The sequence below is a fragment of the Halichoerus grypus genome, chromosome 6 (assembly GCF_964656455.1).
Source record: "Halichoerus grypus chromosome 6, mHalGry1.hap1.1, whole genome shotgun sequence".
Lineage (NCBI taxonomy): Eukaryota > Metazoa > Chordata > Mammalia > Carnivora > Phocidae > Halichoerus > Halichoerus grypus.
In genome coordinates, this window is record NC_135717.1 from 24,310,503 (window position 1) to 24,324,293 (window position 13,791).

Sequence of the window (13,791 nt, forward strand, 5' to 3'; positions counted from 1 at the left end):
TGGACAAGGAGGAGGGTGGGATGAGAACTACAATATACCCATGATCCAGGTTCCTTTGTATCAACTATTTGCAACAACAGAATACTGCCTTATACCCAGGTGGTGCTGTATTTCACAAAGTATTTTCATAGCCACTGACTCATCTGTGGAACATTTTCCACATGCCTGTACTGTGAGCAGCAACATAGCAAAGGAGAAAGAGCTTTCCCTCTCAGGAACTCAGACCCCAGTTCAAATCTCAGCTTGCCAATTACAGGCTTCAAGACCATTGGCATAGCATTGAACCTTCCAGAGTCTCTGCTTCTCTGTCTCCAAAATGGAAATATAAGCCAGTCTCGCTGGGTTGTGATAAGGGAAATGAAAGGAAGTATATAAAGCTCTGGCTACAATGTCCAACCTCTTGTACATGCTCACCTTGCCGTTACTCTTGTTTTTAAGTAAGTGTTGCCCTAGATGCTAGGATAGTAGAGATGAATGGGGCAATCTCTATTCTCAGGATGCTTGTTATCCACTGAGGGAAACAGACAAGCAAAAATAAGTATAATTGGGAGCTCCTGGTTGGCTCAGTGGGTTGAGCTTCCGACTCTTGGTTTCAGCTTAGGTGGTGATCTCATGGGTCGTGGGATTGAGCCCCCGCATAGAGCTCCATGCTCAGCAGGGAGTCTGCTTAAGACTCTCTCTCCCTCTGCCCCCCAAACCCCATTCAAGCACTCTTGAGCTCTTTCTCTCTCTCTAAAATAAATGGATAAATATTTTTAAAAAAAAGAAGTATAATGCTCTGTTGGCTACAATGGAAGTGTGGGAAGAAATACTACAGAAGGAGAATCTCCCAACTGACTTTTCTTGGGGCCAGGATAATAGCTAGTTGTAACTGTTTATGGAACTAACTTGGTGTGCCAGGCACTGTGTGAAGAGTTTTCCACACACTCACAGGTACTATGAGAGCTAAGTGTTGTAATTACCCCCCTTTACAGAGGAGAAGATGAAAGGGGATTAATTGGCACATAGCTGGAGTCAAGATTCAAATCCTTGGGTGGCTCAGTCGGTTAAGCATTTGCCTTTGGCTTGGGTGGTGGTCCTGGGGTCCTGGGATCGAGCCCCGCATTGGGCTCCCTGCTCAGCTGGGGAGTCTGCTTCTCCCTCTCCCTCTGCCCCTCCCCCTCCACCCCTACTCTGTCTCTCGTTTTTCTCTCTCTCAAATAAACACACAAAATCTTAAAAAGAAAAAAAAAAAAGATTCAAATCCTGGTCTGGCTTAGCTTTAGAAAGATATTTTAGAGTACCATAAAGGAGGAATAAAGTTCATCAGGAAGATAAATGGGGGTGGGGCAGTTGCCTAGCAGAGGGGACAACACAATCTGAATATTCTCAGCACAGCTCTGAGTCGTTGAGACAGTGTTCCTATCACTGTTTAACAGCCTGAGTCAATGTTAAATGATGTCATGGCCTTCCTCTAACAAACGGACACATGTCTGACATACAGTGCGTACTCCACACCTCACATTACATGCCCACAGCCCCGGGCTCACCCCTTTGCTTCTTTTTTGGCCCCTCCCACTGGACCGGGTAGCCCCAGGAGCTAGCACAGGCCCAGTCCATGTCAGGTGTGGTGAATATCTGCTGACCAGAATTGGGTCAATGCCTTGCACCTAGAATCTGGGCCTTCTAGCTTCCCCATAAGGGTTCTTTGCATAGCATCGAATGACATGGATGAGTGAGGATGCTGTGTGTGGTTCTTAATGCTTTGTAATCAGCCTGGACTCTTTGACCAACCCCATTTTCTTTCTTTTATGAATAGGGAGTAAGTTGTGGCACTCTCCGTGGAATGAAGATCAAGCCGGGTTCCATCGGGGAAGGCATCCCCCGCCTTCGACGTCCAGGTCTGGTCCTAAAGGCATTTGCTGGGTGCAGTTAGGGCTCAGCTGGGATTGGACAATTGTGGGACACCAGGTGACAGAACCAGCTGTGCCCACTCCACCCCACCCCCACCCCAGTTGTTGTCCTTCTTCCTCTCCTCCTGTTTTCCCGCCGATTTCCTGGGGAGGCTTCAGTTGAGAACTGCAGTATCCTGGGCATGAATGCTGCTCAGCCTGGCAGCCGGAAGCCTCATACACAACAGATGGGACCAGAGCACCTGGAGGGAGCCCTGGCAGCTCTCTCCATCAGCTGGTGCTTCTAGTTTTCCCTGATCTGTGTTTTCTAGCTTGAAGACACGTTTGCCACGTCTGCATGTCCATGAGACCAGTAGACCCATAACTTGGGTTTCACCACTTCCTGACTTCAAACTCTTCTGACAGCTGTAATCTATTTCCCAACAGGGCTCCTCCCCCCATTTATTCTCACCAGTGTCACACAAATAGTCCGGTACTGTGTGGGTGGGGCAGGCATGTTGGGGTGACCCTGCAGGGTGGGATTCACACGCCTGTTGCTCCAGATCATTGACGACAAGGGCAACAGCCTGCCGTTCAACACTGAAGGCAACACTGGCATCAGGATGAAGCCCACCAAGCCCATTGGCCTCTTCATGGGCTACGAAGTAAGTGGTGATCCTCACCTGCCCACTTCCAGGCCCCCAAAACCCCTTCAGGGAGCAGTGTGGGTGCTAAGGGGGTGGATACAACTCCGCAACACGAGCCTTCTTCACACCTCCCTTCAGTCACTCCAACTCAATGAAGCCTCTTCTAACTAATCTCTAAGCTCCTAGTGTGTTCTCACATCCTTTCCTGTCCGAAACCGTCTGACACTTAAGTGCTGACAGGGTAGAAAGAAGCACCCCAGACTTGGGTTCCAATGATCTCTTTTTTTTTTTTTTTAAAGATTTTATTTATTTATTTGACAGAGAAAGACACAGTGAGAGAAGGAACACAAGCAGGGGGCGTGGGAGAGGGAGAAGCAGGCTTCCCGCTGAGCAGGGAGCCCGATGTGGGACTTGATCCCGGGACCCTGGGATCATGACCTGAGCCGAAGGCAGAAGCCTAACGACTGAGCCACCCAGGCGCCCGTCCAATGATCTCTTGAGGTTGAGTATGCAGGAAGCTTTGACTGAGTTCAGATCCTACAGTCCCACTTACCAACAGGCTGTGCACAAATCTGTTAACCTTGCTGAGCCTCCAGAGAGGACAGTGGTGCCCCCACTTCACAGAGGAAGAAACTGCAGATTGGAAGCTTTGTATGTTTTCCCCACGTCAAATAAATGGCAGGTCTAGGATTCAAGCCCACATCTTTTTGGTTCCCAAACCCTACGTAAGAAATCCAGGGATTACATAAAACTGTGACAGGCTCTAAGGAAACCTGAAACTCTTGACCAAATTCTCAGCTTCCAAGATTGTCAGGGGAGAGTGGACAGACCTTGAAGTTGATCTCAGACCCGTCTCCTTTCTCCACAGGAACAACCGTTGGTGTCCCTGTTGGCCTCACTCTATGCCTTGGGGGTGGGTGGTGCTGCTCCTTTTGTGCCATTATTGACCAAAAGCAAATAATGCAGGCCCTAGCCTTAATTCACAGTAGTACGATTTTAGGCTTGGATAAAAGAGAAAATAAACAGAGTAACAGATATATAGATCAGTGGTTCTCAACCCTGCCTGTATGTTAGAATCAGTTGAGAAGATTTAAAAAAATAATTCTTGGATCCAACCATAGAGATTCTGGTTAAATTAAACTGGGATGGTCCAGAGCAACATCAGTTTTTTTTTTAGTTGGAAATAACATATTTTATTTTACAAAGATGTCCTCCTCTATGCCCACACCTATGTAGATATATACCCCATTTCACATGCTCTCTTGACTATATGTTGTCACTCCTCCACTGAGATTTGTTTGCTTTTTTCCTTTCTTTTCTTTACTGAGGTAAAATATATAAAATTTACCCTTTTCACCATTTTTAAGCATACAATTCAGCAGCACTGAGTAAATCACAACATTGTACAGTTACCACCATGCATCTCCAGAAATTTTTTCCATCCCAAATGGAGACTCTGTTCCCATTAAATAATAACTCCCCCCTCCTCCTCATATCCCCAGCATTTGGTAACCTTTAATACACTTTTTGGCTTTAAGAATTTGCCTATTTTAGTTACCTCTATTAAGTGGAATTTTACAACATTTGCCCTTTTGTGTCTGGCTTATCTCACCTAGCACATGTTTTCAAGGTTCATCCATGTTGTAGCGTGTGACCAAATGTCATTTTTTTTCAGGCTGAATGGTATTGTATGGGTGTACCATATTTTGTATATCCATCAATTTCTTAATAGACATTTAGATTATTTCCATCTTTTGGCTACTGTGAATAATGCTGCAATGAACATTGGTGTACAAGTATCCGTTTTGAGTTCCTGCTTTCACTTCTTTTGGATATATACCTGAAAGTGGAATTGCTGCATCATATGGTAATTCTATATTTAACTTTTTTTTAAAAGATTTTATTTATTTATTTGACACAGAGAGAGAGACAGCGAGACAGTGAAAGAGGGAATATAAGCAGGGGGGAGTGGGAGAGGGAGAAGCAGACTCCACGCTGAGCAGGGAGCCTGATGTGGGGCTTGATGCCAGGACCCTGGGATCATGACCCGAGCCAAAGGCAGACGCCCAATGACTGAGCCACCCTGGCGCCCCTATATTTAACTTTTTGAGGAACTGCCAAAATGTTTTCCACAGTGGCTGCACCATTTTATATTTCTATCAGCAATGTACAAGTGTTCCGGTTTCTCCATATCCTTGCTAAACCTTGTTATTTTCAGGTTTGTTTGTTTGTTTTGTGTGTATAATAGTCATTCTACCGCATGTGATGTGGTATCTCATTGTGGTTTTGATTTTCATCTCCCTAATGACTAGTGATGTTGAGCATCTTTTCATGTGCTTATTGGCCATTTGTGTACCTTCTCTGGAGAATTGTCTATTCAAGTCCTTTGCCTATTTTTAAAATTGGGTTGTTTGTTTTGTTGTTGATTTGTAAGAGCTCTTTATATATTCTGAATATGAACCCCTCATAAGATATATGCTTTGCAAATATTTTCTCCCATTCAGTGCATTGTCTTTTCACTCTTTTGATAGTGTCCTTTCAAGTAAAATTCTAAAAATTTGATGAGGAACATTTTATCTATTTTTTTCTTTTGTTTCCTGTGCTTTCGGTGTCATAGTCAATAAATAATTGTCAAATCCAAAATCATGAAGACTTCCCCCTATGTTTTCTTCTAAGAGTTTCAGAATTTTAGCTCTTGTGTTTAGGTTTTTGATCCATTTTGAGTTAATTTGTGTATATGGTGTATAAGGTAACTGCATTCATTTGCATCTGAACATCTAAGTTTCTCAGTGCCATTTGTTGAAAAGATTGACTCTTCCCACTGAATGGTCTTGGCATTTTTGCCTAAAAGCCATTGACAATATATGTGAGGATTTCTTTCTGGGTTCTCTATTTTATTCCAATCATCTATGTGTCTTTTTTTTTTTTTATGCCAGTTTTGTATGGGTGTACCATATTTTGTATATCCATCAATTTCTTAATAGACATTTAGATTATTTCCAGTATAGTTTTGCAGTAAGTTTAAAAATCAGTAGTGTAAGCTCTTCTCCCTGGAAAGAAGAACTTTCTTCTCCCTTTAAAAGATTGTCTTGGCTATCTGGGATCTGTCAAGATTTCATATGAAATCTATAGTTTTGCAGTAAGTTTAAAAATCAGTAGTGTAAGCTCTTCTCCCTGGAAAGAAGAACTTTCTTCTCCCTTTAAAAGTTTGTCTTGGCTATCTGGGATCCGTCAAGATTTCATATGAAATCTATAGTTTTGCAGTAAGTTTAAAAATCAGTAGTGTAAGCTCTTCTCCCTGAAAAGAAGAACTTTCTTCTCCCTTTAAAAGATTGTCTTGGCTATTTGGGATCCGTCAAGATCTCATATGAATTTTAGGATGAATATTTCTATACCACTGAGATTTTGATAGGGAGTGCATTGAACCTGAAGATGGCTTTGGGTAGTATTGTCATCTTAATATTAAGTCTCCAATTAATACAGTATGTCTTTCCATTTATTGATACCTTCTTTCATTTCTTTCAGCAAAAATTTTTATTTTTCAGTGTACAAGTCTTTCACTTTCTTGACTAAATTTATTCTTAGTATTATATTCATTTTGTTGCTATTCTAAATAGAATCATTTTTTAATTTCTTTTGTCCATATATAATTTTTTCTGTTTTTTAGTTCTTTGTTCATTTTTTCTCTTAGTTTTTGATCATTTAACACGTTTGACTTATTATTTCTTCCAAGTTTTTATTTAAATTCCACTTGGTCAACATACAGTGCAATATTAGTTTCAGGTACAGAATTTAGTGATTCATCACTTACATACATCAGCCAGTGCTCATCCTAAGGAGTGCACTCCTTAATCCCCATCACCTATTTCACCCATCCCCCTGCCCCCCCCCCTCTGGTTACCATCACTTTGTTCTCTACAGTTAAGAGTCAGTTTCTTAGCTTTCCCCTCTTTTTTCCCCAATGTTCATTTGTTTTGTTTCTTAAATTCCACATATGAGTGAACTCTAGAAATCAGATTCTCCCACTTCCCTGGGGGTTGAGGTTGCTGGGGTTTCATTGTTTTGTTTTTGATTTTGGACTGTTGAAGGCTATCGTAGTCCTTTGTTGTGGTACTTTTGCAGATTCTTTAAAGACTATTGTTTGTCATGTGTGATTACTGAGGTTTCTGATCCTTTAGCTCGTGTTCAGTTAATGTTTTGACAGAGATTTCCTTGAGGGGCAGGAGCTCAAATGAACAAAGAAAAACATCACCAACCAAAAAAGAAGAGAGAACAACCACTGTGCAGATTGGCTCTGTGCTGGGATACTCCTTCACCACTTAGCTGGACTTGCTCTGAGCCTAGGGATCAGCCTGAGATGAAAGCTTAAGGTTTTCTCAGGACTTTGCTGAGCATGCATCTTGCCCAGGCATGTTCATGGCTGTCTTAATTCCCCCATGCATATAGCTGTCTTGAACATCCTAATTTCAAAGACAAAAAACAAAAAACCCCCCAAAACTCACTCCAGCATCTCCCCCAGACCTTGATGGTCTATTGTATATCTCCACCCATAATCTCTTACTTCAGGCAACTTCACTTTTGTAGTTTGCCTGGTAGCTTCTATGAGCCGTGCTTGCTGCTTTTTTCTGAGTTACATAAAGTGAGTTCCTTGCACCTGTCCTTCAGGCAGCCCCCCAGATAGGTTAGAAAAGATGCACACAATAATCATTATTTTACTTTAAAACATCTGTTTTTTGGGGGCACCTGAGTGGCTCAGTCGTTAAGCATCTGCCTTCGGTTCAGGTCATGATCCCAGGGTCCTGGGATAGAGCCCCGCATCGGGCTCCCTGCTCCGCGGGAAGCCTGCTTCTCCCTCTCCCACTCCCCTTGCTTGTGTTCCCTCTCTCGCTGTGTCTCTCTCTGTCAAATAAATAAATAAAATCTTTTAAAAAAAATAAAACATATGTTTTTTAAAAAGTTAATCGGTATCACAAATGGAAAACAGTATGATTTGCCAAAAACAGAAGGCAATTAAACTATAACTACAATGCAAACAAAACAATTTTTCTTGAATTCTAGCTAAACCCTGTTCCCACTAAAAGCTCCAGTCCTGAAACTTACTCTTGGTAGTTCCAGAGCTTTTAAAAACATGTCAGACAGTCTCCTTAATACAATCAGAACAATTGGAAGGGAACCTAAAATGGGATGTCATTCAATGTTTTTTTTTTTTTTTTTTTTCCTGGACCCTTTTCAAATCATTTCGTGTTTCATGAGAGGGATGATCTCAACACATTGCTTAGTGGTTGAGTACAAAGGCTGTGGAGCAAGAATTAAATTCAAATACCAACCCTACCACTGACCAGCTGAGTGACTTTGAGTGAGTTATTGTGCTTCTCTGAGCATTCATTTCTTCTGTTATGGCCTATAAAAATCTAGCCTCACATAAAACCTGCACATGAATGTTGAGAGCAGCTTTATTCACAATAGCCCCAAACTGGAAACAACCCAGATGCCCTTCAATGGGTTGACACCCAAACTGTGGTTCATCCATAACATGAAGTACCATTTAGCAGTAAATAGAACAAAGTATTGATGAACATAAGAAGCTGGATGAATTTCCAGAAAATTATACTGAGTGAAAAAAATAAAAACAGAGCTAGTCCCAAAAGATTACATACTATAGGATTCCATTTATGTAACATTCTTAAAGTGACAAAATTATAAAACTAGGGAATAGATCAGTCCCTGTCAAGGGCTTAGGGATTTGGAGGGAGGGAAAAGATGAGGGAGATGGGTGTAGATATAAAAGAGCAACACAGGAGATCCTCAGGATGACGGGAGTCTTCTGTAACTTGACTCTGGTGGGGGATGCACATTTGATAAAATACACGTAGACACACACAAAAAAGTAAAAGTAAACTGGGAGATCTAAGTGAGATTGGTGGACTGTAGCAATGTCAATATCCTGGTTGTGATATTGAACTGTAGTTTTGCAAGATGCTACCATTGGAGAAAACTGAGTAAGTGGCACACAGGATCTCTCTGTGTTATTTCTTATAACTGCATGCAAATATATAATTGTCTTTTTAAAAAAGATTTATTTATTTATTTATTTGAGAGAGAGAGAGAGAACATGTATTCATGCATGTGTGCATTAGTTAGGGAAGGGGTGGAGGGAGACAGAGAATCTCAAGCAGGCTCCATGCTGAGTGCAGAGCCCTACACAGGGCTCGATCTCACAACCCTGAGATTATGACCTGAGCAGAAATCAAGAGTTATCCGCCCAACCGAATGAGCCACCCAGGTACCCTGCAAATATACAATGATCTTAAAATAAACAGTTTAATTAGAAAAATAAAAGCCTTGTAGGTTTTCTGGGAGGATCAGATGATGTAGTATTTTGGGAAGGAAATTCATTTAACAAAAGTTTATTGACACCTCTCATTTGTCCAGGCACTATGTGAATGCTAAGCTGAGAACAAGTAAATAAAATACACAGGGTCCATGTTCTAGTGGAAATTTTGTTATACTAGAGTGCCACACAAAAGTGAGTTGTTACTTTAAGAAATTATCCTTAAAATTGGCTCAATATTGTTCACTAATTGACAAGTAGTGTTCATTGAGTACTTGGATATAATGAAAATAGACTCAGAGAGATTACAAAACTTGCCCAGGTGCCAAGTAGAGCCAGGAGCGGGATCCAGACCCAGATCTGAGCACCAGGTTGTGGCTCATCATCTCTAAACTCATTGCCTTCAACAAAGGGGTATTGTTGTCTTTGCAGGACAACCCAGTAAAGACAGCCGAAGTGGCGTGTGGGGACTTTTACAACTCTGGAGATAGAGCAACTATGGATGAAGAGGGCTACATCTGGTTCCTGGGGAGGAACGATGACATCATCAATGCCTCTGGGTAGGTATGGCTGACCTGAGCCGGGAGGCATCACCCTCACATGCCTCATGGGATCTAGCTTGTTCTGACATTCATCCAAGCTTGGTGATGGTTAGCTCAGTCTAACTCTGAGCAGAGCTCTGTCCGTGGGGCCCTTTTCTGGGGATACCTGTGTACCTCCCCCAAGCCCTGCATCCAGAAAAGTCTATCAAAATGTAGTTCAAGAGGTCTGCAAGGCGAACCATAATGAGACATTATGCAATTTAAGGAATTTGGAAGGAAGACGTTACTTAGGCCCTTTTTGGTTGAGGAAGCTTCCTCTATGTTTGGCTCCTCTAATGGGACACAACAATCACTGAAAATTTTAATAATAGATAACAACAACATAAACCTTTATGAGGCACTTACTATGGGGACGCACACTCTGCAGTGCTTTATATAACCCAGCTCTCAATGCTAGAAGGTAGATGCAATTTTGCCATTTTACAGATGAAGGAACTGGGTTACTGACTAGTGAATAAAGTTCCTTAAAGTTTCAAAGAGTGCTGGGTACAACCAAGATTTACCAAAGCTGTCTGGCTCCAAGTCAGTCGTCCCTAAACCTTAACGTGATTTGGAAGAAAAAAAAAATGACACATTGTACCAGAGTAACAAGTTCTCTTGGATATTTCAGGGAAGTTGAGTGTGTTTACCTTTTAAATTTCTAAAACATGCTAATATAATGGGGAAGAGTATGCAGAATTTGCATGAATGTTTAAGATAAAGGCCGAGGCTTCTACTAGGTTTCATGCCAAGGGAAGCTGCTTGAGCCCAGCCCCAGAGCTCGGGGAGGACTAAACATTCACCCTCCTCCCTGAGCAGAGACAGTGAGGTGAGAAACTCTGGGGAGCATGTGAGTGTTGTATTTCTCAGCACGGAGTGCCCATTCTTCACGTTTGGGGCCCATGACAGAGCCAGGGCACAGGTATCTGGCTTCCTGTGACAGTTATCCTATGTGACAAGGGACGAGGTGACCCTCCAAAACATGAGACTTGAGGGCCTGGGTCACCCGGCCCTGGCAGCCACTCAGAAACCAAGGAGCCATTGATCCTGCAGGTACCGCATCGGGCCCGCAGAGGTGGAGAATGCCCTGGCCGAACACCCGGCTGTGGCTGAATCAGCTGTGGTGAGCAGCCTGGACCCAATTCGAAGGGAGGTAAGGAGGAGGACACAGAGGTCATCGTGTCTGTGTGTGGGCACCAAGGCAGGTGCGGGGAAACCTTCCTCCCGGTCCTGTCTCTCCAACCTTGGACCTAGGGTGGAGGGGGGCCCCCCCGGGGTGTGCATGTGCATTTACACTGTGTGGCCACCAGAGAGCAGTGTGGCCTCAACCATGTGTGACAGAACATGATGCTTGTGAGTGTGGCTTGCAGCTGGGGCTACTGCTGCCCATCTCCTAATTTCTGAGCCCTTCCTACCTGCCGGCTCATTTCACCCCCCTCACAGCAACCTCATTAATTAAGGACTCTGAGACCCTTTTTTACAGGGAAAGAAACAAGCATAAGGAGATTAAATAAGTTGCCTGATCACAAAGCTGTTAAGTGGTGGAGCCAGAATGGGAATCTGAGCAGTCTGGCTCCAGAGCAAGCATTCATTGATTCACTGTGTGCTGAGCACCTACTCTGGACAAGGCCCTGTGCCCTGTAGAAGCGACATGAATAATAGGAACGTAGTTAATCACCACCATTGATTTAATGCCCACAGAACTCTACCTACAATAATAGTGAAAATGGTGATGATAATGATAGGAATAAAAATCAGTTGAAACGAGCTTCGTGGTTTATATGAATGATCTCGATGAATCTTGAGAGCCATGCCCTGAGGAATGAAGCCGTGCTGTCCCCACATCAGAGAAGGACATGGAGGCTGAGGGAGGTGAAGTAATTTTCCAAGGCAGAGAGTAGAAATTGGAAGTATGGACACTGGTCCTGTTCTTTTCCAGGGGCTCAACTGTCAACTTGTTTTTCCATTTACTTAATACACATTGACTTTTTAGACTCTACACTTGGTTGCCACTCCCCCTGAGCCTCCACTCTGGTTCTGTGCTGCAGGTGGGGAAGGCATTTATTGTCCTGACCCCGGAATTCCTCTCCCATGGCCGGGACCAGCTCACCAAGGAGCTGCAGCAGCATGTGAAGTCAGTGACAGCCCCGTAGAAGTACCCCAGGAAGGTGAGTGAGGGCAGAGGGATGGGGTCTGGTCCCCTCCAGTGGGCCCTGGGCTCTGCTGCCCCAAATCTCCTAGGGTCGCTGAGGTGAAGCTGATGTAGCCCATGGAATGAGCATTTTTCTCTACCGAAGAAGCATTCAACTTAGGGGTTTAGGGGAGATCCATCTTAATCCTGGAAACCTCTATCCTGTGTCAGAAAACAAAAAGGCTGACAAAAAACCTACAGAAAAAAATCAGCCAAGAGCCTAGAAATATCCAAGAAGGTTATTTGAAATCTTTCACAATGTGAAAAAGACATTCAAGTCAACAACTGCCACACTTGTAAAAAACATTATTTGTAGTAAGAAATATATTCTAAATTGAAGCCCAGTACATATATAGATACATAACAAACAAAAGTTAACAAAATAATATTTATTGTAGCATAAAATACATTCTGAGAGGTTTTTTTTCTACCTCATTTGTTTTCAGTGCCATGTGCGAACTATGAAAATGTCCAACAATAGAGAAATGATTAAATTATTCGTGGTAATTAATGCTGTCCTATAATTTAAAAAGATGATGCAGATCTCTTATTTGTAACATAAAAAACATCACAAAAATATATTATTAAGAGAAAAAAGCAGGCTGTGAATAAATATACATGTTATCTGACTTGTTGAAAAACCACGTTTGCAAGGATACATGGGTGAAAAATTTAACGTGTCTTTCTTTTGTAATAATACATTGCTGTGCTTTCTGAGTGTTTACCCAAAGGTAGATAGCTAATATTTATTGAACATGTGTGCCAGGGGCTGGACTCAAAGCTCTACATGTATTATTTCATTTAATCCCCCCAAACCTGAGATGGCATAAGCATCCATTTGACAGACTGGAAATGGGGGAGGCTGAGAGACTCACAGTAAATTGCCGGAGGTTGGACTGAAGAAAAGGGCAGAGCTGAACTCAAAGCCAGTGTATCTGAAAACAGAGTTCGTCCTTCACATGTAAGGCTCTGCTGCCTCCTAGAGAGTAGACTGGAGGCTGCATGCCAGTTAGGATGGGCTGATGTTACTGTGAGGAACTAGGAGCCCCTCGTCTTAGTGGCTCCTACTAGGGAAGTATCTTTCTTGCTCCTGCCACATGTCCGCATGGTCTTCCTGGGACCAGGATAAAGGAGCACCCACCATAGGTAACTGCCAGGTGCTAGAAGAGATGGCCAGAGTGGATGCCAGACCCAGTTGTCCCAAGTGTTCTGTTCGAGGTGGCACGCCTCACTCCCACTCACATCTCACTGGTCAGAGCACGTCACAGGGCTGCATCCAACTTCCCGGGTCAGGGGACACCCTGACATGCCTTGGTGGAGCCTATTGGGGCCACCACATGGTGCCAGCCCGTCTGGGGGACTGTGCAGGGGCAGAGGAGGAGCCTGGGGCATTGGTAAGAAATGACAGCAGGACTAAGTTGGGATGGGTTTGCTTTATCCTTGACCAGGTGGAATTTGTCTCAGAGCTGCCCAAAACCGTCACGGGCAAGATTAAAAGAAGTGACCTTCGGAACAAGGAGTTTGGTCAGATGGAATCAGCAAAAGCCTCAGAAACCACTGTGTCTTCTTCGCCACATCCCTGGCTGCCTCAGTTTCCTCACTATGGGGAGGGTGAGGAGGGGAGTGTTGGACATTGATTTTAAGAGCATCAGGAGTGCTCACATTCCAGCATTTTTGTTCTTTTAAATTACTATCCGTTACTCTCCTGCTTCCAAGTCCCCGAGTGAGCGCCCAGTATGTGGCTGGGGTAATGAACTGACATCAGCATCCAAGGGGACTTGTGTTGTGCTTTTATTCTGTGAATGAACCAGTGCTAAATGCTGTCCCTCCATGATTCTCCCCAAGCCCCATTGGAGAGGACTCTGGGGCCAGATTCTCCCCCCTGGTTCCAGGGGCCCTGGGTGACTCCTTTTGTCTGTTCAACAAGCACAACACAGAGGTCTGAGGAGGGACCCTTCCTTGCGCCCAGGTGTCCACCTCTGCCTGGCTTGCCCATGCCCTGCTGGAGGGTGAGGTCAGGGCCAGAGCTAGTGAGGTGGCTGGGGAAGGGGGAAGGCGCCGAGGGCAGCCCAGCCTGGTGATTCCACTTGCCTGCCAGACCATTCCTCTCCGTTCCATCCAGCATCCCATGGACCTGCTGCCTCTGTATGCTGCTGCTTCCAGGTCCCAG

The 13,791-nt window shown here is 43.8% G+C and overlaps 1 protein-coding gene across 3 annotated transcripts in view; it reads left to right on the forward strand.

Moving 5' to 3' along the window:
* Nucleotides 1-13,393, forward strand: part of LOC118518197 (acyl-coenzyme A synthetase ACSM1, mitochondrial-like) — a 24,427-nt gene extending 11,034 nt beyond the window's left edge. For all 3 annotated transcript variants that reach the window (XR_013448845.1, XM_078074738.1, XM_078074739.1), the window contains 6 exons: nt 1,799-1,880; nt 2,435-2,536; nt 9,282-9,409; nt 10,484-10,583; nt 11,479-11,598; nt 13,070-13,393. Coding sequence is in view for 2 of the 3 variants with exons in the window: in XM_078074738.1 (XP_077930864.1) it covers nt 2,495-2,536; nt 9,282-9,409; nt 10,484-10,583; nt 11,479-11,583 (375 nt within the window). In the remaining variant the exon portion in view is untranslated. The remainder of the gene's footprint in view (nt 1-1,798; nt 1,881-2,434; nt 2,537-9,281; nt 9,410-10,483; nt 10,584-11,478; nt 11,599-13,069) is intronic.
* The last annotated feature ends 398 nt before the right edge of the window (nt 13,394-13,791 follow it).